General features: G+C 34.2%; 1 protein-coding gene across 12 annotated transcripts in view; it reads left to right on the top strand.

Annotated features, from left to right (window-relative positions):
- Chd9 (chromodomain helicase DNA binding protein 9) overlaps positions 1-27,175 on the top strand; it is a 237,933-nt gene that overhangs the window by 190,455 nt on the left and 20,303 nt on the right. For 8 of the 12 annotated variants that reach the window (XM_047530062.1, XM_047530061.1, XM_047530063.1 and 5 more), the window contains 12 exons: positions 3,402-3,505; positions 4,004-4,121; positions 5,046-5,103; positions 9,065-9,107; positions 9,891-10,110; positions 13,620-13,822; positions 17,594-18,499; positions 19,583-19,746; positions 20,943-21,215; positions 21,927-22,095; positions 25,886-26,025; positions 26,498-26,719. In XM_047530062.1, the coding sequence (XP_047386018.1) occupies positions 3,402-3,505; positions 4,004-4,121; positions 5,046-5,103; positions 9,065-9,107; positions 9,891-10,110; positions 13,620-13,822; positions 17,594-18,499; positions 19,583-19,746; positions 20,943-21,215; positions 21,927-22,095; positions 25,886-26,025; positions 26,498-26,719 (2,620 nt within the window). The remainder of the gene's footprint in view (positions 1-3,401; positions 3,506-4,003; positions 4,122-5,045; positions 5,104-9,064; positions 9,108-9,890; positions 10,111-13,619; positions 13,823-17,593; positions 18,500-19,582; positions 19,747-20,942; positions 21,216-21,926; positions 22,096-25,885; positions 26,026-26,497; positions 26,720-27,175) is intronic. The other 4 variants (XM_047530067.1, XM_047530070.1, XM_047530068.1 and 1 more) reach the window with 3 other exon arrangements.

Here is a 27,175-nt window from a genome sequence, read left to right as displayed (position 1 = left end):
CTGCTCATGATTTCCCAGGGACTATTCTCTGGATTATCCCTTCATCTTTCATTCTTTCTTTTTTAGGTTAATCTACTGCTCTTTGGTCTCTCATGATTTTTTTGTAAGGAACAATTTCCTTTTTTTTTTTTTTTTCTCATTTCATTTTTAGTTGTCAATGGTCCTTTATTTATTTATTTATATGTGGTGCTGAAAATTGAACCCAATGCCTTACACATGCCAGGCAAGTACTCTACCACTGAGCTACAACCCAAGCCTTCTCATTGAATTTTAACGTTTGTATCTTCCTGATCTTCCATATTTAAGTCACCCAACACACACACACACACACACACACACACACACACACACGCAAACACTTTGAGCCAGTAGATATCTCCATTATTGCTCTTGTTGATTTCACAACTAAACTTGTTTTAAGAAGAATATCTGTTATTTCATGTCTCCTTTTATTCTTCCATGCTTCGTGCAGCAGTTTCTACCTCCTAACTTTACCACACACTTCAATATGTTAACCAACATTCTTACTGCTAAATATTATGGATATGCCATAGTGTTTACCTTACTTTACCTGTGTTGAACACCTTGTGCCTTTTCCATTCTCCTATACTGTTTAACTTCCTGCTTCTCATTCTTATTTTCTATTTTCTTTTAAATCTCAGACTCTTCCCATAGGCCCTCTATTCTTATCACTTATCTTGGGTGTTGTCTATGGCTTCATTGTTTAATCTCTTTGCTGATGTCTTCCAAGTCTGCATCTCCAGCCCACAACTCTCTTGTGAACTTCAGATTCACATTTCTCAAATATGCCGTGATTGATTCCTCTTGCCTCCAAGTCTTCATATTCTAATAGGAATTAATTCCCATTCTTTGATTCTCCCTCTCATTCACCTGTCATTAGCTCCGCCTTTCATGATTTCTCAAGTCTGAATTAGGCACAAATTCAGATTATCATGTCCTAGCCTTCAGCACATAGTATTGCAGGTACTTCTTTACAAAGGGCATCTGATTTAATTCATTATTGCCATTGTTGGCATAGTGAGTGCTGTTTAAACATGTTTTAAATGAATGATCTATCCTGGGAAAATTTAAGAAATCCTTATGCAGGTTAAAACGTATGAGCTGAGTATTTTAAGAATAGAAGTCAACAAGAGATATACATCTAGTTCATGTCCTTTTTTGCTGACAACTTACTAAGTCCTAACGTTGGGTTGCATTGATTGACTCTTTTCACAAATAGGAACTTTCTACCTCAGGTATCACTGTGTTCTGAATTTAGAGTGCCACCTGATGGTTGGCAAGGGGAACTATCTGACCCACTTTCCCCTGCCTCTGGGATTTTGTTTTCTGTGTTCTTCCTCTTTCCTATATTTATTCTTCAGTGATAATGTTTTGTATAGTTCTAGTAAGGAATGTAATCAAAAATAACTATCTCCTTTAGCCAGATATCTCATCATGTCTTTATTTTTGCCATATTATAGGTAAAGAAAAGTCATTCTTCCTTTTTCTCTAGTTTTTGTTTTTTGTTCTTTTTTTTTTTTTTTGCAGTAAGGCAAAAAAAATTTTAATTGTGAATCACCTTAAAACAAACACAGGTATAGTAAAGTGCTGACACATTGCTTTAAGAATGTAGAGAAAAGCTAGTGGCACACGCCTGTAGTCCCAGCAGTTTGGGAGACTGAGGCAGGAGGACTGTGAATTCAAAGCCAGCCTCAACAATTTAGCAAGGCCCTAAGCAACTCAGCAAGACCCTGTCTCTAAATAAAATGTTTTTTAAAAGGGGCTTGGTTGAATTTAATCCCCAGTATTTTAAAAAAAAAAAAAAATTTAGAGAAAGGTCTCTACCTATTTCTCATATTCCTTGGTTCAAAAACTTTTCTGGGAAAGTAGTTGTGAAAAATAAAAAGTAAATTATTATTATTTATAAAACTTAAGTCTTTCTTTTCATTGTAATTTTCTTTTGTTTCAAGTATTTTATTGGTGACACATGAAGTTCTTTTACCTAATCTAGGAACATGTGCACCATTTATCAGTTTATTTTTATATGAAAATTTATTTTGAGTACACAACAACAGCCAATGTACAAATGAACTTTTGTCATAGAACCTATTGTAAATGGGAAATTCCCCATTTCTTTAAATCTGTAGATTTTTGTTAGTCAATTTATGAAATATATTAACAAGACAGATGAAATTCTATTCAGTATACTTTGTATTGTATTTTATTATATCTCTGATTCTACAAAACTGATAATTCATGAATATCAAATAGGATAATTGTCAACTATCATTTGATTTTATGCAATAATTTATTCCATTTGATCTCTACCCCTTAGTTGACAATTGAATATAATACAAGAAACTGTAAATAGATAAGAATTGGTGATACTTATTTGCTAATCATTGTTAAACACAAACACATGCTAGTCTAAAAGAGACAGTGATTTAAATGACTGTGGAAAAGAAATGAACATTTCAGCCCGTCTGTACATATGTCTTCTTTTAGAGATACTATATGTGGTACTTGGAAAAGCTTTCTGGGAATATAATAATTTCAAATGTTGGGCACAGGAGAAGAAAATTACGTTTGCAAAATTAGCCAGTGTTACAATTCTTTCTTACTCATGAAAAAACAGCCAAGTTTCCAAAGCATTATGAATTTATTATTATAGTTCATGGTACTCTATTCTCATTTTATAGCATATAAATATTGTGTTTATTTATAGCTAATCTTATCATTTTCTTTGATTTTCTTAGCAAAAAGTGGTATAGAAAAAACATCTTGTTTTGCAGTGTAAAGCAATTCATTTACCCTTTCAGGACTTCAGTCTTATTTATGGAAAATGACATATTACAGCCAGATAATTTTTAGCAAGTTGTTGGCTGACATAACTTTCCAATCAAATCCTTTTTCTACACGTTACAAGTAAAAAGAATATGATTCCTTAATTATATAATAAACTTTTTTGAAACTTATTTCTTCCATCTAGTTAACAGTATTAGTTCATTTTCTGGTATCCTTTTTGCTAACATGTAGTTTTATAATTTTAATTGGTGGTATCTATGAAAATGAAAAATATCAATGCAATATAATCCTAATCTTTCTTAAAAATCACAGTGCTTTCAAAACTGTGTAAATTTTTGCCTCCTCTTTTACTTGTTTGTAATAATTATATCTGCCAGATGCAGTGGCACACCTATAATCCCAGCTGCTCAGGAGGCTAACCCAGGAGAATCTCATCTCTCAGTCCATTCTTTATCAAGACCCTGTCTCAAAATAAAAATAAATAGATCTAGAAATGTATTTCAGTGATAGAGCACTCTGGGTTCAATTCTCAGTACCGCAAAAAGTAATTCATTGTGCCTTACCGTGATTTTTTTTTTTTTTTTTTTTTTTTTAAGTGATATTGATGTTTGGGTACCAGAACCAGACCATTCAGAAGTTCCTGCTGAGTGGTGGGACTTTGACGCTGATAAGTCTCTCCTTATAGGGGTTTTTAAACATGGTAAGTAAGAAGTAAGGTAGGTTGGAACCCCTTCTGTGTGTAATGTTATTCAAATAGTTGTCAGTTTATTGATTTTCCCTTATAGCTTTATTCCTATAACACTTTTTAATATATTCTGTATTAGAAAGATAATACTATCCAACTAGGTGCATCAGTCACTACATTCCCTCATGAGAGGGTGTATTCATGACCTGCCTCTCTTGGATGTACATCTTACACAATTTCCTGTCTCAAAAAGATTTACTATATGAAATATGTGTGTATATAGTGCTTATTCTGTTTTCCTTTTTAACAGAAAACTTTCATCTAGGTTTTTATAGATAATCATTATCAGATCATATAATATTTGTGATAATTTCTAGAAAGCATTCAACTTTTTTCATTTTAATATATAGTCCCTTTATTTCAGGAATATCATCCACAAAAATATGAGAATGCTTATTTATACATCTATCTTCTTTCAATTTTTTTTTCTGTTATAATTGTTGACGCTCCCAGGATATGAAAAATATAACACTATCCGAGCAGACCCAGCATTATGCTTCTTAGAAAGAGTGGGAAAACCTGATGACAAAGCCGTTGCTGCTGAACAGAGAGCCAATGATTTTATGGATGGGTATGTGCATTTCAGAATCATGAATTCTCCATGCATGTCTTCTGTTCAATTCAGCATAGTCTATATCAGTCAGGTTTATCTTTAAATGATGTAGAAATAAAAGAATTAATTGAAGTTAAAAATCTCAAAGAGCCCATAATACTCCAAGAAGTTAGTAGTTAACCATACAAAGTAGGGTAAGGAACAGATTGGATGTTTAGTTTTGGTTTTGGTCCCTGGGATTGAACCAAGGATATTATGCATGCTAAACACCTGCTTTACCACTAAGCTGTACCCCAGCCCATACTGTTTTCCACCATCCCTTTGATACTGGGGATTAAACTCCAGGGAGGTCTACACTGAGATATATCCCCAGTTCTTTTTGTTTTTTATTTCATGAAAGGGTCTCAGTAAGTTGCTTGGGCTAGTCTTGAACTTGCAGAACTTCTTGCCTCAGCCTCCCAAGTCTTCAGGTTTACAGGTTGCACCACCTCACCCAACCATATCTGTTCCTTTGATGAGTCCTTCATGTTTTTCACTCTAGTAGTGTTTCATGGCCACTAGTCCACAAAATTTTAGGGACTAAGAGGGAAAAAGAAAGGCAAAAATATAACAGTTGCAGAGAAAGATGATATTGTTCACTATCCTGTTATAAGGCCTTACATAATCTTTCTATTCTTCACAAAAGAAAAATATAGGAGACATTTCGAGGTTAATAATAGCACATTTAAAATTGAAGTTGGGAGTAAGAATAAATTGGAACTAGCTTTTTTCTTACTTGCCATATAGTAGCATTCATGATATGGCTTGCACTACTCTAGTTAGAAAACAGATTTCATTTTGATTCTTAAACTAACATCTTTCCAGTGAAATTTCATTTGTTTGTTCTGTAAATAGAAATCATATCTGTTAAAATAATTATAGCATTTGTTGTAATTTTAACAGGGATGTGGAAGATCCAGAATACAAGCCTGCCCCAGCCATCTTTAAAGATGATATAGAGGTATGCTTTGAACCATATTTTAAAATTCTCCATTTTAGGTGTTCCTTGATTTCTCTTATTTGCTTTTCTTTCATATGTTTTTGGTATACATGATTCTTCTGATTCTCAGATGATGAGCTAAGAAAGTGATCAACTTGAGTAGACAAACGTCACAAATATTCAGAATTTGCTTGATCTCCTCTCCTAGACAAAACAAAGACTGATTTGGACATGTGGCCATTATGGGTTTTGCCCACATGCTACAAATCTTTAAGATTTCTTTTAGAAAGACTAAAATCCCCAAGCAAAGTAATAATTAGATCAAAAAGTATACAGCAAGAGATAGAAACTACCTATATAAAGAGGTTTGAAATAGAGGGTAGATCCTAGAGGAATTCTAACCTGCTACAGCATAGTTAATAAGTGCTCTCTTCATAGAATGTCAAAAGGAAGAAGAATTGGAGGAAAATAATCCATGAAGTAGGGAAAAGGATGTTGAAGGAGATGAGGGTTTCTGTAATATTTATGAGAGCATGGTAAAAAACTAGATGTTGCTTCAGTTTGTTGTGTAGGTTTGTTGCTCTTGGTCACTAAGGTTAAATATGAGAATGAGAGACAACATTCATGCTAGTGTATACATAATGAGAACTAAAATAGTGTATGAAGTCTGGACTGTCAAAGGCCAATATCTTTTGAACAAACAGCACAGGATAGGAACAAGGAAATTTATCTCAACATGGGCTCTGGATAGGAAAAAAAAATATTATCTCCACTAATAATTTATAACTATAGGACTGCCTTCTCATGAGTTTATGGTTTGGTTCTTTACTTCATCTGCATAATCCAAGAACCCTCAAGACAAGCATCATAAATTAAAAAGAGACCCTTAGCCAGTTACAGTGTCACATGCCTATAATCTCAGCTGTTCAGGAGACTGAGGAAGTAGGAAGATCATAAATTTAAGGCCAACCTAGATGAATTAGCAACATCCTGTTTGAAAACAAAATTTTATAAAGTACTAGGTGTATTGCCTAGTAGTAGAGCATTTGTTTAGCATGTGTGAGGCCCGAGGTTTGATGCCCAGTACAGGAACCAGGGCAGGGCAGGGCAGGGTGAACAACTCCATAAGAAACACCTTCTTTAATCCAGATTACATGAATCCTGAAGATGAAGCCAACATTTTAAAAACATATGAGGGTGGGCTGGGGAGATAGCTCAGTTGGTAGAGTGCTTGTCTTGCAAGCACAAGGCCCTGGGTTTGATTCCCAACACTCCCCCCCCCCCCAAAAAAAAAAAAAAAAAAAGAAAAAAGTAAAAACATATGAGGAAAAGTTTACCATAAAAGATGTTAACATATTACAAAGAACAAGTTTAGAGTTCTGAGAATTTTTTAACTTTTTTTTTTTTAACTTTATTTTATTTGTTAATTTTTAAATTTTTTTATGTGGTGCTGAAGATCAAACCCAGTGCCTCATATGTGCTGGGTAAGTGCCCTACCACTAAGCCACAACCTCAGCCCTTAGAGTCCTGAGAATTTCTGTTAATATATCTATTGAAATAGAAAATAAGCAAAATTTTAAATGATTAAGCACATTAAAGAAAGAACTAGGAACTAAACAAATAAATAAAAGACAAGGTGATTTTAAAAGACTTGGAAAGCCAGGTATAATGGCATATACCTGAATTCCACCTGCATAGGAGGCTGAGGCAAGAGGATTGATTATGCTGGAAGTTTGAGGCCAGCCTGGGCAACATAGTTGAGACCCTATCTCAAGAAATAGACAAAGAATATGTGAAAAAGAACCTTGTATATAAATAAAACAGTGAGAAATGCAATCATTTACATTTAAAACTCACTGAATAGGTTAAGCATTTTGTTAGACAAACAAATTAGATATACCTCATGAGAGAAGAAATGCTTTGTAAAACACATTTAAGGAAATTATCCAAAGTGTTGCACAATGACATATTCTGGGCCAATCAGAAGAGAGAAAAACCCCATAGTAATTCAAACAGGTAAAGTTTAATGTAAATAATTATTTATTATTGTGGGATTACAATAATGAAAGATTAACTATTAAAAGTCAAAGAGAACTCTAAGAAATTCAGGAATCACAGATTGAAGGAGCATCTTCCTCTCCTAGGACTCAAGAAGAGCACCCCAGTTAGAACCCTATCTACCCAGAGCCAAGGTCCAGACCTTGTTGGGAGGACATTGCCATGGCTCACTGGATGGCAAAAAAATTGCTATGCTGCTAAACTGGTGCCACTTGCTGGAAACCTGCCCTCTAGGGTTGCTGAGAAAGTTGTCTTGGTATGGATGGGTACTTTACTGTAAAACTGCCCAAGGCAGAGGTGGCTGAAAAAAAGTTTCTGGCCAGTAGGTGCTAAATGAACTGCCCAAATTGTAGGAATAGGACAATGGGGAAGCATCCTGCGCTGTGGGAGCTGAGCAGTGGAGGAGCTCACCAGAACTAGAAAGGAAAACCTTTTTCTCCTACATTATCTCTCTACTTCCTTCTATTGACAAAGCTTAACATCATACTGGCTGGTAGAGGAAAACATTTAAACAGTTCAGAGAGGTAATTAATTAATAACCAACACAATGGACTATGTGAAAATTTTTTTTCAAAAACGAGGATAGTATGAACATGTCTGACATATATCTAATAGGCATTCTGGAAGAAACAACTAGAGAAAATAAGGAAGAAGTACATTTGAAAGGGATATTAGCTGAAACTTTTAGGTCTTGATCCCAGATTTAAGAAATAAAATGAGTCTTTGCAAGATAAATAAAACTAAATCCACTCTGAAAAACATCCTGGAGTTTCTACAAATTTGCCAAACAAAGAAGTTAAAAAAAAAAAAATCAGAATCAAACCAGGCACGGTAATACATGCTTGTAATCCCAGCAACTTGGGAGGCTGAAGCAGGAAGATCCCAAGTTCAAGGACAGCCTCAGCATTCAATCCCTAGTACCAAAAAGAAAAACAAAAGAAATCATCAGAATCTCCTTGTTATGAGGCAGTGCAGCTACAGTCTAAGTTTTATCTGTTTGGGAAGGGAGAGAAAACAATAGCTAGCATCCAGGGTAACTTCTCCAGGTAAATAGTACTAGAGAGGTGTATAGGACTGTACGTGGCCAGTCACAAAAAAAAAATAATGAATAAATAATTTAAATTTAATTTTTTTTTCAAAGCCATTATCAGCCAGGCGCAGTGGTGCACATCTGTGATGCTAGCAGCTTCAGAGGCTAAGGCAGGTAGATCACAAGTTTAAAGCCAGCCTTAGCACCTTAGTGAGGCTCTGAGCAACTTAGCAAGACCCTGTCTCAAAATAAAAAGTAAAAAATAACTGGGGAAGTCTCCCAGTGGGTAAGCACCCCTGGGTTCAGTCCCTGGTATCATATTAATTAATTAAGAAAAAGAAAAGCCATCAGCAAAAAAGAAACAAAGAGCCCTCCTACACAGATATTATGGTAATTCTAACTTCAGACTTTTCTAAAATGATAATAGAAATTAGTAGGCATTGAAATAGATTTCCAAAGTATTAAGGATAAGAAAATGTTAGCATGTCTAATTGAAAGATGCTCTGTTGATGGGCAAAAATTGGAACTACAGTACAAGTAAACTGTTCAAGGCTAAAAAAGAAAGGATTTATAGGTTGTCAAATAAGAGAATTTTCTGAGAGTTGGTATACAGAGGGAAAAAAATGTAGCAATAAAACCTAAGGCATGCTCAGAAATATAGAGGAGAAAATTACTTGTTTAAAAATAATAATAGAAAAGTAAATAGTCTTAGTAAACAGTGACTGACTTAGAGTGTCAGATTGAGAATGAGGTATTTGAAGTTTTATTTTTGCTAAATTAAATCATTAAATCTATTGCCAAGAAACATTCTCTATTACAAAGAAGTTTGATTCTCTTCCTATGTGTATATTTCTTGACCCAATTACCTGTGGCAATTTTTTTTTTTTTTTAAAGGATGATGTTTCCTCACCTGGAGATCTTGTTATAGCAGATGGAGGTAAATTGCATTTACTTCTTTACTTATCATTATTGTAATTTCACATTCTTATGACACTATGAGGTCAATAAATAATCACAGTTTTATAATGTTGCTATGTATGTAAATCTTTTATTGAATATATTTGTAATCACAGGATATACTGGTTGATTGTGAACTTAACAATGTTTTTAGTTGTTGCCCATCTTTTTTCAGTGGTTCACTGTGTTTCTACAGCATTGAGACTGATGATTTTATGACTTGATTATTAAATTTATATGGGAGATTTTATCAACATATCACCAAGTATTAATGTAGTAATACATTCAATTTCTCATGCTTTCCATATGCACATGAGGAACCATTTTTTATTACCCAGTTTCTACAAAACTTTTCTGAGCAAGATCTGCTTCTACTTCCTTCCAATATTAAGAAACACAGTGTTAGGCTGGGGAGATAGCTCAGCTGGTAGAGTGCTTGCCTTGCAAGCACAGGGCCCTGAGTTTGATCCCCAGTACCGCGCAAAAAAAAAAAAAAAAAAAAAAGAAAGAAAGAAAAGAAACACATTGTTGCTAGAGTACACTTGTCCCCACCTGGCACCCAGAAGAATCCATGCCTCTGCTTCCTACAGTTCAACTAAAAAAGTGGGATTTGCTTACTATGAATGGGTATACATTAATTATGGCATATTATTGTAATGTTATACCTATAAGCAGAGTGTTAGATCCTGTAGTTTATTATGTAAATAAAATCCTAAAAGCTACAGCATTATGATAGTGATTTGTAATATCAATTTAAATATAGATGGTCAACTGATGGAGGGTGATAAAATTTATTGGCCTACTCAGTCAGCTTTAACCACACGGTTGAGACGTCTTATCACTGCATATCAACGTACTAATAAAAACAGACAAATCCAGCAGATACAACCAACCTTCTCAGTGCCTGCCAGTGTAATGCATCCTCTTTATGAAGAAGCCACTCTTAATCCTAAAATGGCAGCCAAGATAGAAAGACAACAGAGGTAAGACAATAGTGCTAATTCTTTTTTTTTAAGGTGATGTATACTGGAGATCATACATGCTAGACAAGAGTGCTCTGCCACTGAACTGTGCTCCAGTTCCCTAACTATTTAATGTAGTATCTAAATGTTTGTTAGGTGAGTACAGTGGCATATGCCTATTGTCCCAGTGGCTCCAAAGACTGAGGCAGGAGGATGGAGAGTTCAAAGCCAGCCTCAGCAATTTAGCAAGGTATTAGGCAACTCAATGAGACCCTGTCTCTAAATAAAATATTTTAAAAAGGGCTGGGGATGCGGCTCAGTAGTTAAGTACCCCTGGGTTCAATCCCACTACCAAAAAAAATTAAGATAAAAAATAAATGTTTGATAATTTTAAAGGCTTTCATGGTGTGATTATCTTGCTAACTGATCAAAGCAAAGTTCTGGTGTACATATACTCATATTTGAAGAATTATGATAAAACTAATAAAGATCGTTGCATCTTAATTATTAGCAATACTTCATATTTATCACTTTTTCAGGGAGTACCAGGGATTGAACTTGGAGGCACCCAACCACTGAGTCACATCCCCAGCCCTATTTTGTTTCTTATTTAGAGACAGGATCCCACTGAGTACTTAGCACCTCACTTTTGCTGAGTCTGACTTTGAACTCGCCATCCTTCTGCCTCAGCCTCCTGAACCACTGAGATTGCAGGAGTGCGCCACAGTGCCTGACTTAATCACTTTTTTTATTGTAGGAACATTGAGCTTTTTTTAAAAAGAAGATGCAGAGCAAACCCAAGAATAAATTGATACAACAGAAGTTTAAATTGTGTGAAATAGGGGCTGGGGAGATAGCTCAGTCAGTAGAGTGCTTGCCTTGAAAGCATAAGGCCCTGGGTTTGATCCCCAGCACCCAAAAAAAAAAAAAAAAAAAATTGTGTGAAATAGATTCTATTTTATCTTATTTTATATTAAGACAATTACAGAATGTAAGAATATATGGAAGGCAAATTCTCTTAATTCATACAAGAATGCATCTTTAGAACTATTGGTGTTAATGGAAAAAAAATGCAAGAGACCTTGATAAGAAGATAGGCAAATTTCTTTAAAAAAGAGTATACGGAAAAGAATAGCAATGTGAATCAGTAACCTAGCTTCCTTGTTTTAAACCTGGGTCCTGGGATGTTCTTTGGAAGATAAATCATTGTTCTTTTGTTTTATTTGCAGTACATTCAATGTAGCTATAACTTAGTATGAAACCTAAGAATTTAGCTATCCTAGCTGTAAGTTTTAAATACTATTACCTCTGTAAATATATTATTCAAGTTATCCATTTTTGTATAACAGACTATCCCAAAACATACTGAAATAGAATTCATATATTTCTTTTGATTCCCTGAGTTGACTGCTTCTTCTATTTCAGGTGCAAGCATAGGCTGGGGTTCTGAAATAGATGGACATTTTACCTCAGTCACTCACATAGCTGACTGTTAGTACTAACTGCCGAATGGAAACCCTAATTGTAAGAGGGATCGTTCCAAATAGGAAAGTAGCAAAAGCAGTTGTTACTGACTTCTTAAGGCCCAGTCTCACCAATTATAAAGTGTCACTTTTGCCCCTTTGTCTTGGTCAAAAATATCACAGTGACAGCCCAGATGTAAGGGCAAAGGAAATACATTCCATGTCTCAATGCAAAGAATCCGTGACCATCATTAATCTTTTATATTCATTTTTCCTCAGTTTGTTAGGTCCATATTAATCTTCCTAGAATAATAGTTTTATCATGGTGTGCAGTGGCTCTATATTTAAAATAGATATAAAATCTTTTATTTTTAAGCCTGGATTCAAAGTTCTCTTCAGTTAGGTTTCAGTATACATTTCTAACTTTTCTCAGTATAATTTCCTTTGCTAGAATGTATTACAGAGTCTTAACTCAGTACTCCAGTTTTTTTTGCTTTGTTTTGTTTTATTTTGTTTTATTGGTACTAGTGATTGAACCCAGGGTCACTTAACCACTGAGCAACATCCCCAGCCCTTTTTATTTTTTATTTTCAGACAGGTTCTCACTAAATTGCTTAGAGCCTTGCTAAGTTGCTGAGGCTGATCTCAAACTTGTGTTCCTCCTGCCTCAGCCTCCTGAGTCACTGTGATTATAGGTGTGCACCACTGTGCCCAGTTCCATTCCTACTCCATCCCTATTCTTATCACCCAGGTTTAAGGTTCATATGATTTGACTGACTTTCTGGACTTGCTGTTTTTACATTGTCATTAAATTAATGTATAACTATGATAAAAAATGACTCATTAATGTTTTTCAAAGTTCTTTCCCAAATGCTTTTTTCTCAGTGAGTTAAGCAAGGAAAATTTTCTATAAATGGAGATACTGAAGTTTGGAGATCTGTGATTTATGATGTTAACATTACCCTTTTTAGGTAAAAGTTCTTACAAGGAACTTTTACTTAAAAATAAAGATTATTAAGCCAGGCATTTAGAGCATTTCATAACTTGACCCCAGCTTGCTCTTGTTTTGTCACATGTATGAGCCATATCCTTGTCATCCCAACAAAATAAAGTACTTTCTACTTTGCTTATTCCATACTGTCTTAGTAACACCCCCCTCATCTTATCCTTGTCCCATCTTACTCTGAGAAATGCTACCTACTCAGTGATGTTTTTCTTAATTGTTCATGTCTGAACTGATCTTTCCATTATCTGTGCCCTCCCAAAATTCTTTCTTTCTGTAACTCATACAACAAAAAATACTACCTTGTACTATAAACGTAGTTGAAAATAGCTGTGCATAGGTGGTACATGCCTAAAATCCCAGCAATTTAGGAGACTGAGGCAAGAGGATCACAAGTATAACACCAGCCTTGGCAACTTAGCAAGACCCTGTCTCAAAACAAAAATTTTTTTGAAAGGACTGTGTATGTAACTCAGAGATAGAACACTCCTGAATTCATTTCCCAGTAATACCCACCCCCCCAAAAAAATAATGTGTTTTAAAATATTTTATCACTTTCCTGAAGATCAGGGTCATCTTATATAACCTTGTGTCTTGTGCATATTTTCTTACATAATAAACATGCAGAAAACTATTATTATCTGAGGAACAATGTATGCTAAATAAAAAGTATGGTTGAATTGATAAGTCAGTTAGCATTTTAAAATGTATTAATAACCCAGTAACCCTGATTTTGATCCTTTAAAGTGTTAGGTACTGCTGGGCATTGTGGCGCATGCCTGTAATCTCAGTGGCTTGGAAGGCTGAGGCAGGAGGATCGCCAGTTCAAAGCCAGCCTCTGCAACTTGGTGAGGCCCTCAGGAACTTAGTAAGACCCTGTCTCAAAATAAAAGATAAAAAGGGCTGAGGATGTGGCTCAGTTGTTTATTGCCCCTGGGTTCAATCTCTGGTACCAAAAAAAGTGTTAGGTACTAGAAATGTTTTAAGTTTTTACAATAGTCATTATTTTCAGTAAAAATGTGTATTGATAATGTGGTTTTTTTCTTTAATCTGAATCAAAATAGATGGACAAGAAGAGAAGAAGCTGACTTTTATCGAGTTGTATCTACATTTGGAGTTGTTTTTGACCCTGATAGAGGCCAATTTGATTGGACAAAATTTAGAGCTATGGCTAGGTTACATAAGAAAACTGATGAAAGTTTGGAGAAATACTTGTATGCATTCATGTCCATGTGTCGGAGGGTTTGTCGTCTTCCTTCCAAAGAAGGTATGTATAAATTTTTTCCCTTTGTTTTAGTCAAAAAAGCAAAATCACTGAAATTCAGAAATTTTTCAGAATTTGAAATAAATTATGCTTAAAGATCCTACATTTCTTAATCCCACTATTAAAATTTATCTCTAAAAAGGATAAAAAATACTAAGTTTTAAGATAACCTCACATTTGACCACAGATTTATGATTAGGAAGAAGCAGAAGTTAAAGAATAGCTTTTGATAACCAGAACTATGTCTTGAATCCATCTTATAGAAACTTTGCTAAAGGATTATTTACCTGAATAATTTTGCAAGAAATGAAGCCCCCTCTTTTAAGACATTTTAAAGTATTTTGCTATATGTTCTCTACTTGAATATTATTTAAGTGGTGGGTCTGAAAGTGTAACTCAGAGGTAGACCACTTACCTAACATGAGCAAGACCTTGGATTTGATCCCTAGTATTGATGTGGCTCAGTTGTTGATTGCCCCTGGGTTCAATCTCTGGTACCAAAAAAAGTGTTAGGTACTCTCTCTCTCTCTCTCTTTCTCTCTCTCTCTCTCACACACACACACCCCACACTTTATTTCATAGTTTGGCCCCTGCTTTTTCTTGGTTTGCCCCTTGTGTGAGCTATATCTTTCGTGTGTGTGTGTTTGGGTGTTTTATAAGTCTTAAATTCCAAATAAGTTTCCATACGTGTGTGTGTGTGTGTGTGTGTTTCTTTTTAATTGTAGATAGACATATACCTTTATTTTATTTATTTATTTATTTATTTATTTTTATGTGGTACTCAAGATTGAACTTTGCCTCACATGTGCTAGGCAAGTGCTCTTCCAATGAGCTACAACCCTAGCCCCATAGAGGATTCTTGTTTTAATTTTATTTTCTTACAATTTTTTTTATCAGTCTGTTCAGTAACTAATCACCCAAATACCAGGTGATACAGAATAGGTTTCAGTCTACTTTCAGGTATGTTGGAAGACCATAAGTGGATTTAACAGTCCATTTAAAGCAAAGTATTATGTTTTTATTTTGTATTGTTACCAGAAGTCTCTTATTTCTTTCTTGTGTTATTCCCATCAAAAATATGGTGATATGAATAAATCCATTACATTTGATTCTAATTTTAAAAGAGAAAAGGCTAATTACTAATCATTGAAAAGAAAGGGCTTCCTTTTTAGAAATGTGATTGAAGTTTTATTTAGGGTTTCAAACTACTTCAGTTCAAAGTGCAATAATTTTTTTCATAGAACCTGAGGACAAAATATACCTAACGGTTCTACATAATGAATAATTAACTCCAGACAATTTAGTGTTATGTCCTAATAATCTAGTAATTATTTGAAAACATAATAACAAATATTGAAAAAAATATATGTTTGTTTCTTAAATGTTCACAATTACTTCTTAATGGAATATGTGTAACTTTTAGGTACTATACAAATTCTCAAATTGCGTTTGTAGTCTATACCATTATTTCCTTGATTTTTTTTTTTTTTTTTACTATGTTGCTTTGTTTTGATTTATTTTCAGATTTACAGAAAAGTTGCAAAAAATAAACAGCGAGTTTCCATGTATTCCTCACCCTGCCTCTCCCAATGTCAAAATCTTAACATGACTAATTATAATTATCAGACCAGGAAATCAATGTTAATATAAAATCATTAATTCCATTATACATGTGGGACTGGTTGTAGGACATCAAAGAATATTAAAACCCAAGGATGTGCTAGTCCTTAAATAAATTGGGTAGTATTTGCATTTAACCTATATATATTCTCCTAGAGTTTGAATCATCTCTAGATTCCTTTTAATATATAATACAATTTAAGTACTATACAAATAGTTGTATTGTTGGGGCTGGGAGATAGCTCAGTTGGTAGAGTGTTTGCCTCTCAAACACAAGACCCTGGGTTCAAACCCCAGCACCACCAAAAAAAAAAAAAAAAAATGTTGTATTGTTTAGGGAATAATGACAAGGGGGGAAAGTCCATACAGGTTTAGTATAGACACAAGTTTTTTCCTCCAGCTATTTTCCATCCAGTATTAGTTGAATCAATGGATATAGGAATCTGACTTGGTGTTCGAATTTTACCAGTTTTTACCCTAGTGTACATTTTTGTTCCAGAAGTCCACATTGTAATTGGTTGTTCTTTCTCCTCAACCTCCTATAGTTTGTAACAGGTTTTTAGTCATTTTTTTCCTAAATAATCTTGGTACCCTTAAAACCATTGAATAATTATTTTGCCATGTATCCTTTGATTTGGGTTTGTCTTGTGTATTCACATGATTGGATTGAGATTGTGTATTTTAGGCTAGAGTACCATAGAAATATTGTGTCTTTCTCAGAATGTAGTATCATGTAGTTCCTGATGTCAGTCTCTTATTACTGATGATGTTGCTTTTAATTGTTTAAGTAGGGTATGATTCGTTTTTTCACTATAGATAACAAATATCTTTTTTTTTTTTTTTTTTTTTTTTTTTTTTGGTGCCGGGGGTTGAACCCAGGGCCTTATGCTTGGAAGGCATGCACTCTACCAACTGAGCTACATCACCAACCCCAACAAATATCAAATATCTCAGAAATCCTATTTCTCCTCAAATTTTCACCCACTGATTTTAGTATCTGTTAGGTACTACATCTTGTCTGCAACAGTTTTTCTGTAGAATTCTGCTGCAAGGAAGAACTGTTTCTTCTCCCTTGTCTATTTAAAATAATCAATTGCTTATTAATATGAATTCATGGATATTTATTCTATAGGTTACATTCCAATTTTTTTTTCTGAAATTATTCCATATTTGACTATTATGAGCTCCCCAGGTTGGTCCCTGCATTATTTTAACAAATTCTTATCTTTTTTAAGTGCTTGCTAAATACTAATAACCTAGATTCACAAATGTATGACCTCATCAAAAGGAATGATATATGATCTATGTTGAAACTGAACTACCTCCAGCTGGTAGTTTGTGTGGTATCTGGCAGATATGCCTATGCCTGTGTTTCTCTCTATTTGAAAAATTCCTTGGTTCCCCTATGACTTCACTGTGATGCCCCAAGTTACCTTGTGCAGTTTGAGATGTCAATTTATGTTTTTTTGTGGGGTATCATTTAACAGCTCTATTTGTATTTTCAGTGAGTTTAAGCAGACATTTTTCTCCTCGATCAAGACAAAGTTTATAGGGAATTTCTTTAAAGTAAATTCCTAATTACACTAACATACTTCTAAAATTATCTTATGTTTTAGTTATTTTTAGAAGATCAGTGTGTTGTTCTTCAATATTTATTTATTTATTTATTTATTTAACTGGGGATTCAACCCAGGGAAGCTTTACCACTGAGCCACATCCCCAGTCCTATCCTGTCCTGTCCTTTCCTTCTCTCTCCCTTTCCCTCTCCTTCTCCCTCTCCCCGTCCCTCCCTTTCCTCCTCCTCCTCTTCCTCCTCCTCCTCCTCCTCCTTCTTCTTCTTCTCTCTCTCTCTCTCTCTCTCTTTCTCTCTGTCACTAAGTTTCTTAGTGCCTCACTAAGTTTTCGACACTATTCTCAAACTTGTGGTCCTTCTGCCTCAGGCTCGCAAGTCACGGGGATTACAGGTGGGCACCACCATACCTACTAATCGTTCATGATTTTTAGTAATTCTTTTTAAAATTTATTTTTCCTGTGTGAAAATACAAAAATTTTGGAAATTGTACAATGATGCTGAGTAGAGGTGTATTTTAGAAGTTAAATTATTTATTTATTTTGAATTTTTGAAGTTAAAATTTTTGTCCTGTTTTAATGCAGAATTGGTAGATCCAAATATTTTTATCCAACCAATCACAGAAGAACGTGCTTCTAGGACTTTGTATCGCATTGAACTTCTGAGGAAAGTACGGGAGCAGGCCCTTCGACATCCACAGTTGTTTGAACGCTTGAAGCTTTGTCATCCAAATCCAGACTTGCCAGTCTGGTGGGAATGTGGCCCTCATGATAGGGATTTGCTTATTGGCGCTGCTAAACATGGGGTGAGCCGAACAGATTATCATATTCTTCGTGATCCTGAACTCTCATTTATGGCAGCTCAAAGGAACTACAGTCAAAGTAAGATGACTCATTCAAGGACTTCTACCCCACTTTTACAGCAATACCAAGTAGCACTTTCCGCTTCTCCTCTTACCTCTTTACCTAGGCTCCTAGATGCTAAAGGTATTATTCTAGAGGATATGAAAGTTAAAAGTGAAACCCTTAAAGAAGAGCCTCAGTCTTCTGAAGAAGAATCTATGTCTTCTGTGGAAACCAGGACACTAATAAAGTCCGAGCCTGTAAGTCCAAAGAATGGTGTTTTATCACAGGCTACTGGAGACCAGAAATCTGGTGGAAAAGTTGAAACAGACAGACGCATGGTTGCAGCCAGAACAGAACCCCTAACTCCAAACCCAGCTTCTAAGAAACAGAGAGTCCACAAAAGAGGATCAGAATCTAGTTCTGATTCTGACTCTGATTCTGAGAGATCATCCTGTTCTTCCAGATCATCATCTTCCTCGTCTTCTTCCTCTTCTTGTTCCCATTCTCGATCAGGCTCTAGTTCTTCTTCATCCTCATCATGTTCTTCAGCATCATCTTCATCCTCCTCATCCTCCTCCTCCTCCTCATCTTCTTCATCTTCATCAGAAGAAAGTGACAGTGAAGAAGAGGAAGTCCAAAAGCGAGGTATATGCATAAAGTAATTTCACTATTTTTAAGACAACTTTTCAAGGGAAAATGAAAATTTGATTTAGATAACTTAAGCATGCTTAACATTGTTAGCTCAAATTTTATGCATACAACTTTTCCTAGAAATTCAGCATTGAAAAGGAAACTAGAACTACTGGTATACACTCCCTATTCAGTATTCAAGGCATTTCAAAATTAGTCACACACAGTAGCTTTGTAATTGCCTTAAATTTGGTAGTACATTTTCCCCCTGAAACAAGTTAATTAGTTAACAAACGAAAGTTAATATTGTATAACAAATACCAGGAATCTTAAACAGGCAAATAAGAGTATCATGGGCCATACTTGACACCTATCTGCTTAGCAGGATATGGTTTAAGAACTACTGGAGACCAGAAATCTGGTGGAAAAGTTGAAACAGACAGACGCATGGTTGCAGCCAGAACAGAACCCCTAACTCCAAACCCAGCTTCTAAGAAACAGAGAGTCCACAAAAGAGGATCAGAATCTACTTGTCAGCAGAGTAGTATTAGGTGATATTCTTCTCCAAGTATCTTTGAGATTCAGGGTTATGAGTCAACACTAGGCATGTGCTGGATCCATTCTGGCTTAAAGAACTTCATACCCAAAAGGAGCCAGAATCTCTTATAATAATTCCATAGGCATAGTGTTCAGGGTTGCCACAAAGAATATGCCTAATTCCAAAAGTTGCCTTATTTAGAGAATTATGGTATCCCCATCAAGTATTTGTATTTCTCCCAATGCAAATGAAATCTTCTAATGAGGAATCATTCTAAAAGTAATGATTACTTTATTGTAATCTAGGTGAATTTTTCCTTTTTATAAAATCCATTTTCTCTACCATTTGTTTTTACTTTTTCATTTTCAAAATATCTCTGAATAATTACATGAAAATTTTATAAGTACATATAAAGGGGCTGGGAATGTAGCTCACTGATAGAGCACTTGCCTAGCATGCATAAAGCCCTGAGTTTGATCCCCAGAATCGCAAAAGATTAAAACAAGGACATATAACATTGTCTTATGCAGTCATTTTAAAATGGTTATAATTATTCCTAGCAGAAAGTACCCCTCACATGAAGGCCTATGATGAAGAAAGTGTTGCATCACTGAGCACTACCCAGGATGAGACCCAGGATAGTTTCCAAATAAACAATGGGACACCAGAATCTGCTTACCTCTTACAGGGTGGTTACATGCTGGCAGCTTCATATTGGCCAAAGGTAAAGGAATAATTTATTTTGGGGATTGGTAATTTTTTTTTTTTTTTTAGCATTTTTCTATATTGCCCTACAGTGTTTTCCATATTGCTATATTATTATGTGAAAAAATAAGTAATTATAAAATATGGAATGATATTTTGGCATTAGCATCAATAGTATGTCTTAACCATCCATTACATTAGTTCTGCTTAAATGTGTGTGCTTCTCAACATAACTTTAAAATGTTTAAAGTAGCTCAGCATGGTAGTACACACCTGTAATCCAGTGGCTTGGGAGGCTGAGACTGTAGGATTACAAGTTCAAAGCTAGCCTCAGCAACTTGGTGAGACCCGAAGGAACTTATTAAGACCCTGTTTCTAAAAATTAGAAAAAAGGTTAGGGGATATGACTCAGTGATTAAGCACTGCTGGTTTCAATCCCTGGTACCTCCGAAAATGTTTAGAGTAAAAGATGATGAATCCTTATATCCAAGTTAATAGTCAAGCACTTCTTTATGATAACATGCTTTCAACTGAGACTATGAAGAAATTCATTGTAGCCAATTCTGATCTTCAAAAAACAGTCCATTTAAGTACATGAAGCGTCAGTGGTAAAAAGTATCCCAGACTGGAGTGATAGAGCTCACTCATTGTGTTATAAGACTAGTACAGAAATACTCAACTTTAGGAATGAGTTGGATCTCCAAAGGTCTGGCCTAATTATTAAAAATTTTCCTTTGGGACGAATGATCTCGCTGATAAGTGGATGATGACATATAATGGGGGGTGGGAGGGGTTAGCATTAGGGTTAGGGTTAGATTTAGGGTTAGGGTTAAGGAGGGTGGCAAGAATGGAGGAAGGAAGGACTGTATAGAGGAAAAAGAGGGGTGGGAGGGGTGGGGCAGAAGGAAAAAAATAACAGAATGAATCAAACAACATTACCCTATGTAAATTTATGATTACACAAATGGTATGCCTTTACTCCATGTACAAAAAGAGAAACAACATGTATCCCATTTGTTTACAATAAAAAAAAATTTGTTTTAATTAAAAAAAAAATAGGAAGACAAGGGCCCACACGGCCCTATATTTATTTTATGATTATCCTTTTGTTTATTCAATAAATGCTTATCAAATTTGACTATTGTCAAAAAACAAACAAATAAATAAGGAAAACAAAAAAAATTTTTTTTCCTTTGGTGGTGCATGTTTTTCTAGGATCGTGTGATGATCAACCGACTGGACAGTATTTGTCAAACAGTTCTCAAAGGGAAGTGGCCTTCAGCTAGAAGAAGTTATGATGCTAACACAGTGGCTTCTTTTTATACCACAAAACTACTGGACAGCCCTGGAGCAGCTACAGAATATAGCGAGTCCAGTGTTCCCACTCCCCCAGGTGCTGGTGTCAAAGAAGAACATGATCAGTCAACACAGATGTCAAAGGTGAAGAAGCATGTACGAGAAAAGGAGTTTACAGTGAAAATCAAAGACGTATGTGTATTTTTATTGCCCTAGGGCCTGATTGCGATTGCGGTGTGCAGCATGCTTTTCCTGCAAATGGCTGCCTGCTCTTACTCTTCCTTCCTTCACATACTTGTCTCCTGGTATTTGTGTTTTCTTTTTTGATATCCAGGTTATTAAACTTGAATATTCTACTAGAGTGATCATCATTAAATATATTTCTCTCCTTCTGAAAATAGTTCTGCTGATCAAGATGCTTTCTTAAACAGTGTGACAATTTGTTTTGATTCTATTGTATAATATTTTAATATATCAATGTACTCTCTCTTAAACATTTAGCATGTCCTGTTATTAGTAATGTTTATTTTAATAGGACTTTTGAATGTAGGTTGATTACTAGGTATCTAAAATATGGGTAACATCATCTGTGTGTCATTATGAATAATGTACCTCGAGATGTATTAATAAAGCTGAAAATGTCATAATGTACTAATTACACAAAAAACTGTTTTGCTTAGAAAAGCATATGTTACATGAATTTTTTTCACTTAAGATAGAAAATTATTGTAGAAGTTAATTAAAAAGTTTTATCCAATTGATTTATAAGGAAAATGAGAACTTCATTAATGTTTCAGGGTTTCACTTCACTTTTTCTAAGTAAAAATTTTCTTTTACTATCCTGTCCTACAATAAGATTTTCATTAACATTTTCTGTTTTAATACTGATGTTGTTTTAAACAGGAAGGTGGTTTGAAGTTGACATTTCAGAAGCAAGGGCTTGCCCAAAAAAGACCATTTGATAGCGAAGATGGTGCGCTGGGGCAGCAGCAGTACCTCACTCGACTTCGGGAACTTCAAAGTGCATCAGAGACAAGCCTCGTCAATTTTCCAAAATCTATGCCTGTATCAGGTGAAATGCAAATATTATTTGTCTTATTATAAAATATTTCCTACAATTTCAGCATTCTCTTATGATTCTTGTAATAAAAATTCATTTTTCATTTAATGTCGGAACCACCGTTAAGTGTATAAAGTAATAACTATAACAAATTTTAATAAATGTTGGAACTTTTAATATGGCATTTTAAATCACAGACGTCAGTTTAGTTTGGGGGCTTGAATATTTGGGGGAAGACTTTTTTTGTACCAGTGATCCATAACCACTGAGCTACATCCCCCCAGCCCTTTCTATTTCTTATTTTGAGACAGAACCTCACTAAGTTTCTGAGGCTGGTTTGGAACTCCTCCTGCCTTAGCCTCCCAAACTGCCATTACAGGCAAGTGCCTTGAGAATGACACTGCAGATCAACTGAGTCTCAGTGTGTTGACCACCACATATCAATCTCCCAAAATACTAATTTTCACTTATAGCTAAGAAATGAGTTGAATTTCCTTTACATGTTCATTGTACAAGGCTAAGAACTCTGTTTCGGTGTTATACCAAATCTGATTGCCACACAATACTTGCAAGCATTTCAAAACTACAATGTATTGCAGTGTGTGGAATGCCTACATTTTGGGAAAACAAAGCTTTTTTATAAGTGTTATCTTGAATTTATTACTGTTTTCAATTGCTGCTGTGCTATTTTTTAATTTTAAATTAAAGTAATGAAGCTTAGCTTCATCAATCATCAGTTTGGTTTCTTGTAGATTCATTGATTGTTTACTATCATTTTCCAATTATTAGACTTTCAGACATGTATTAATCATAGTTTAAATTTAAATCAGCTTTGCTTCTATTACTGACACATAAGTTACCCAAATTATGCTTTACAATTAGTTTTATTATTAAGGAGTTCCTTTTTTATTAGAAAATGGGAATGGATGGGACAATAAACTGTGTGCTTTTGTCCAATGTAAATGAAGTTTAATAATATCACAACCCTTATCTTGATGACTCCACCATAAAATGGAATTGATAACTGTCATCTGTATATTTTATTGCTATTGCAACTGAAAATTGTATAGCCTTCACTTACAGGTAATTCTTTGGTAAGGAAAACTTTTTAATAGTATCAATAGGAACGTGACTTTTCCAACTATACAATAGGTTAACACTATATAGAGTTATTATTAAGTATTCTATCTCATCTGTCTTAATTACATTTATGAAAATCTGGAACCTGTATTCCTGACAAGACTTTTTGGCAAGCTTTAACATTTTTGAGTCTTTTCTTGTTTGTGAAATGAGGAACAGGAGGAGGAAAGAGTTCACATTGTTGGGTGAATTACATAAAATAACAAAATGTCTAGTAAAGAGCGTGGCATACAGTTAAACACTACATAGATGTTAAAAATTAGATGGTTAACAAATTCTTAAAATTCAAGCATTTGTTTGAAATTTCAAAAGGATGTGCTTTTTTTTATTCTTGTGATTACCTTTTGAATTTTATTTGAAAACCTGAATAAACACACCATGTGGAATGTAACTTAATTTATGAAGGAAAGTAAAATAGCACAGATTATAACAAGAAGATAAAACTAAAGCACTCGTTCCAGAAACTATGTGGAATAATAGATAAAGGATGACAAAGCTAAGCAACATGGGGTTAAATTCTTTTATTAACTCTTGTGACATTGAGTGTTTCTGATCTCATTTATAAAATAGACAACAATATCTCTATGTTTTCATTTTGTTTTTGATGATTTAAGATAGCTTTGTAAAACATTGTCCAATGTATGATTTATAGTAGGCATTCAATAGAAAGAAGCTTTTAAAATATTGTTATTGTTAGATCTACAATAAAGACAACAAAGACTTCATGAAGTTAAATTTTCATTTTTAAATTCTATCTTAAAGTTCATTGAAAATATTTATTAAAATCACTCTAAGAAATAAGTTAGGTTAATATGTAATTAAAATAAAGATTTGAGCAAGTAGGATATTTTTATATATGTACACTTTGGTGTGCACATATGTTTTTCTATTGATGATTATAGTACTTTTCTTTTATGTAGTACACAGGTAGCACTAAAGGGAAAGGGAAGGAAAATAACACAGCCTTTCATTGCTTGGTAGACTACACTTATACGTTAAATATTAGGTAATACATTTAAAAACAAGGTCAGTTATGCTTGGAGCAGTACATGCAATTCCAGTGGCTCAGGAGGCTCAGACAGGAGGATCACAAGTTCAATGTCAGCCTCAGCAATTTTGTGAGGCCCTAAGCAACTTAATGAGACCCTATCTCAAAATAAAAAAGGGATTGGAATGTGGTTCAATGGTTAAGCACTCCTGGGTTCATTCCCTGGTACCAAAAAAAGAAAAAAAACAAGGTAATTATCTTGCTACAAGGAGCATTATACTCATGAATGATGGAAAATGAAATATCACTTCTGACTAGAAACTTGGTCAAAGTCCTATGAAAGAGGTGGAATTGAACAGGATTTAATAAGATTAGAGATGGTTCTGGAAAACAGGGTTGATAGGAGGTGTGGAAATACAGGATATAGCCTAAACCAGAGATAAGACATCAGGAAAATTATGTTTTTTTGTTAAGACTGACTTAGCTAGTGTATAATTTCTTACTAGAGAGATCTGTATATCAGATTAGAGCCTGCTTATGAAATATGAATCTGAGTTACAAAAAGCATGAAAAACTAGACTATATGGCAGTGGTTGAAGGTAGAAATAAAACTGATACAAAGTAGTTCATTCATATTAAGATAGGAAGCCATGAGATGTGTTTTTGAAATAGAATGGCACTTTGAAAAGTGATACTTTAGGAAGGTTATTGTTATTAGAGCTAAAATGTACTATAGTGAAAATATTTTCAAATCCTATTTATAATATTATGTTAATATAATTAAGATAAATTTTACTATATGGATATAATAATAAATATATTATTTTTATTATATTTAGTTATTCCTTACCATGTGAATTAAGGAAATTTTTTACAACTAAAATGGGAGGGAAGTGAGTTCCTTCTATAAGGTTACAGAGCTAGCCAAAGGGCTACACTTTTATTCAGGAATACACAGAAACTCTCGAAAAATTCTCCTTAATGATTGAAGACACATTTTCCACTTATGCGTAGCTACTGAATAGGTATTTATTGAAAAATAAAATGCTTGGAACTGTTTCATACCTCTTACAGACATGACTATCAAGTGCCTACTAAAATGAGGAAGGTCACTTAAATTTGGTAACTAAAACTTTACTGATGATACTAAAGAAAATAAGTAGGTTGGAACAGGAATAGACAATAGGAAAACTAGAAATAAGTTAGTCTGTATTAAGAAGCAGCACAAAAACTAGACAAAATTAATTTTTCTATTTGAATTGGCCATATTTTTGAGTTGAGGAGGATTTGAAGTACAGAAGGATATTTTTGTGAAAGAAAATAGAGAGGTGATTTTTTAAATAAGCTTTTAGAAACTGTAGGAATTAATGGGTTTGAGAGAGTTTGTCTTGAACAGGAGAAAGGCATGCTTCCTACTCTAAAAGAGGCAGGAAGAGGTACAGAAAATGGAGTAGAAGAATTGAGAAAACAAGTCAAAAATTGAAAGAAGTCTGTTACACGTCTCCAAGTTTTAAAGTTGAGAAGCAGGGGAGATGTTTTTATTCCAAGAATTGCTCTATTTAGGGTATATAAAATAAAGCACTAACACTTCCTTATAAATTTAGAATACGGATTACTTTCACTTCATTTAAGAACTAAAATTTTATCACTATTTTGGGTGTTTAATTTGATTAGGTACTTCCATTCAATCAACAATTGGTGCCAATGGAGTGATCTTAGACAACCAGCCTGTAGTCAAAAAAAGGCGGGGAAGGAGGAAGAATGTAGAAGGTGTTGACATCCTCTTTTTTAACAGAAATAAACCACCTAATCATGTAAGTAAAGTAACTAAAAATTACTGATCCTTGAGACTAAAATTAAATCCCATAAATATACATGTTGCAGTTTTATGATTTTAAAAATATAATGTTAATAAAGAAATTAGAAGTATATCATATATTTTTCAGGTTTTGTATTATTAGTAGAATCTGACATTGGCCAAGATTCATGAAAATCTTAAGTTTAAAAGATTGAGTAGAATTTAATGGGATACCTTTTTTTTCCTTCAAGAAAGAACCACTCCCATGTACATATGTGAAAACATCACAGTATATCCCACTGTCATGTACATCCACAAGAATGGGATCCTAACTAGAATAAGAGAATATTCCATGCTTGTATAATAATATCAAAATGGATTATAGTATAATGTATAACTAAAAAGAACCAATAAAGAGAAAAAAAAAAAAAGAAAGAACTACTTCATTGAAGCTTGGAAATAAATTTTCATTTGGTGTTTTTCTGCAGGTTACTTTAGGTTTAACCACCTCACAGATTTCCACAGGGATAAATCCAGCATTATCCTATCCTCAACCTCAAGGAATTCCTGATACAGAAAGTCCAGTTCCAGTTATTAATCTTAAAGATGGGACAAGACTTGCAGGAGATGATGCACCGAAGAGAAAGGATTTGGAAAAATGGCTTAAGGATCATCCAGGTTATGTGGAAGATTTAGGAGCTTTTATTCCTGTAGGTGATAATTTTTAAATCTTGGTATACATCATTTCTATGATCTGTCAAACCTATAATGATGAAGCATAATTTCTCATTCACTTCTGCTAAATATGTGATCTGCCTAAGATTTAGGAAAATTAACTGAAAAAAGAATAACAATCTTTTTTCCCATGATATAATATAGTATCATTTTCCATTTTTCCTTCTGCATTCAATAGGTATTTAATAATAAAAATCACTTCTGATATGAGTACAATGTTAGACCCAGTGGAAATTACAAAGGTATAAAACTTCTGACACTTCCTCAAATAATTCATTTTCTTTCTTTCTTTCTCTCTTTTTTTAAATATATATGTGTTGCCGAGGATCAAACTCAGGGCCTCACACACACTGGGTGAGCACTCTACCACTGAGCCACAACCCCAGCCTCGAATTCATTTTCTAATATTGGTCATAATAAAAATTTAATTC

Source organism: Sciurus carolinensis, chromosome 16 (assembly GCF_902686445.1).
Source record: "Sciurus carolinensis chromosome 16, mSciCar1.2, whole genome shotgun sequence".
In the NCBI taxonomy this organism is placed as follows: Eukaryota; Metazoa; Chordata; class Mammalia; order Rodentia; family Sciuridae; genus Sciurus; species Sciurus carolinensis.
Note: the sequence above shows the minus strand (reverse complement) of the source record. Positions and strands in the feature narration are given on the sequence as shown.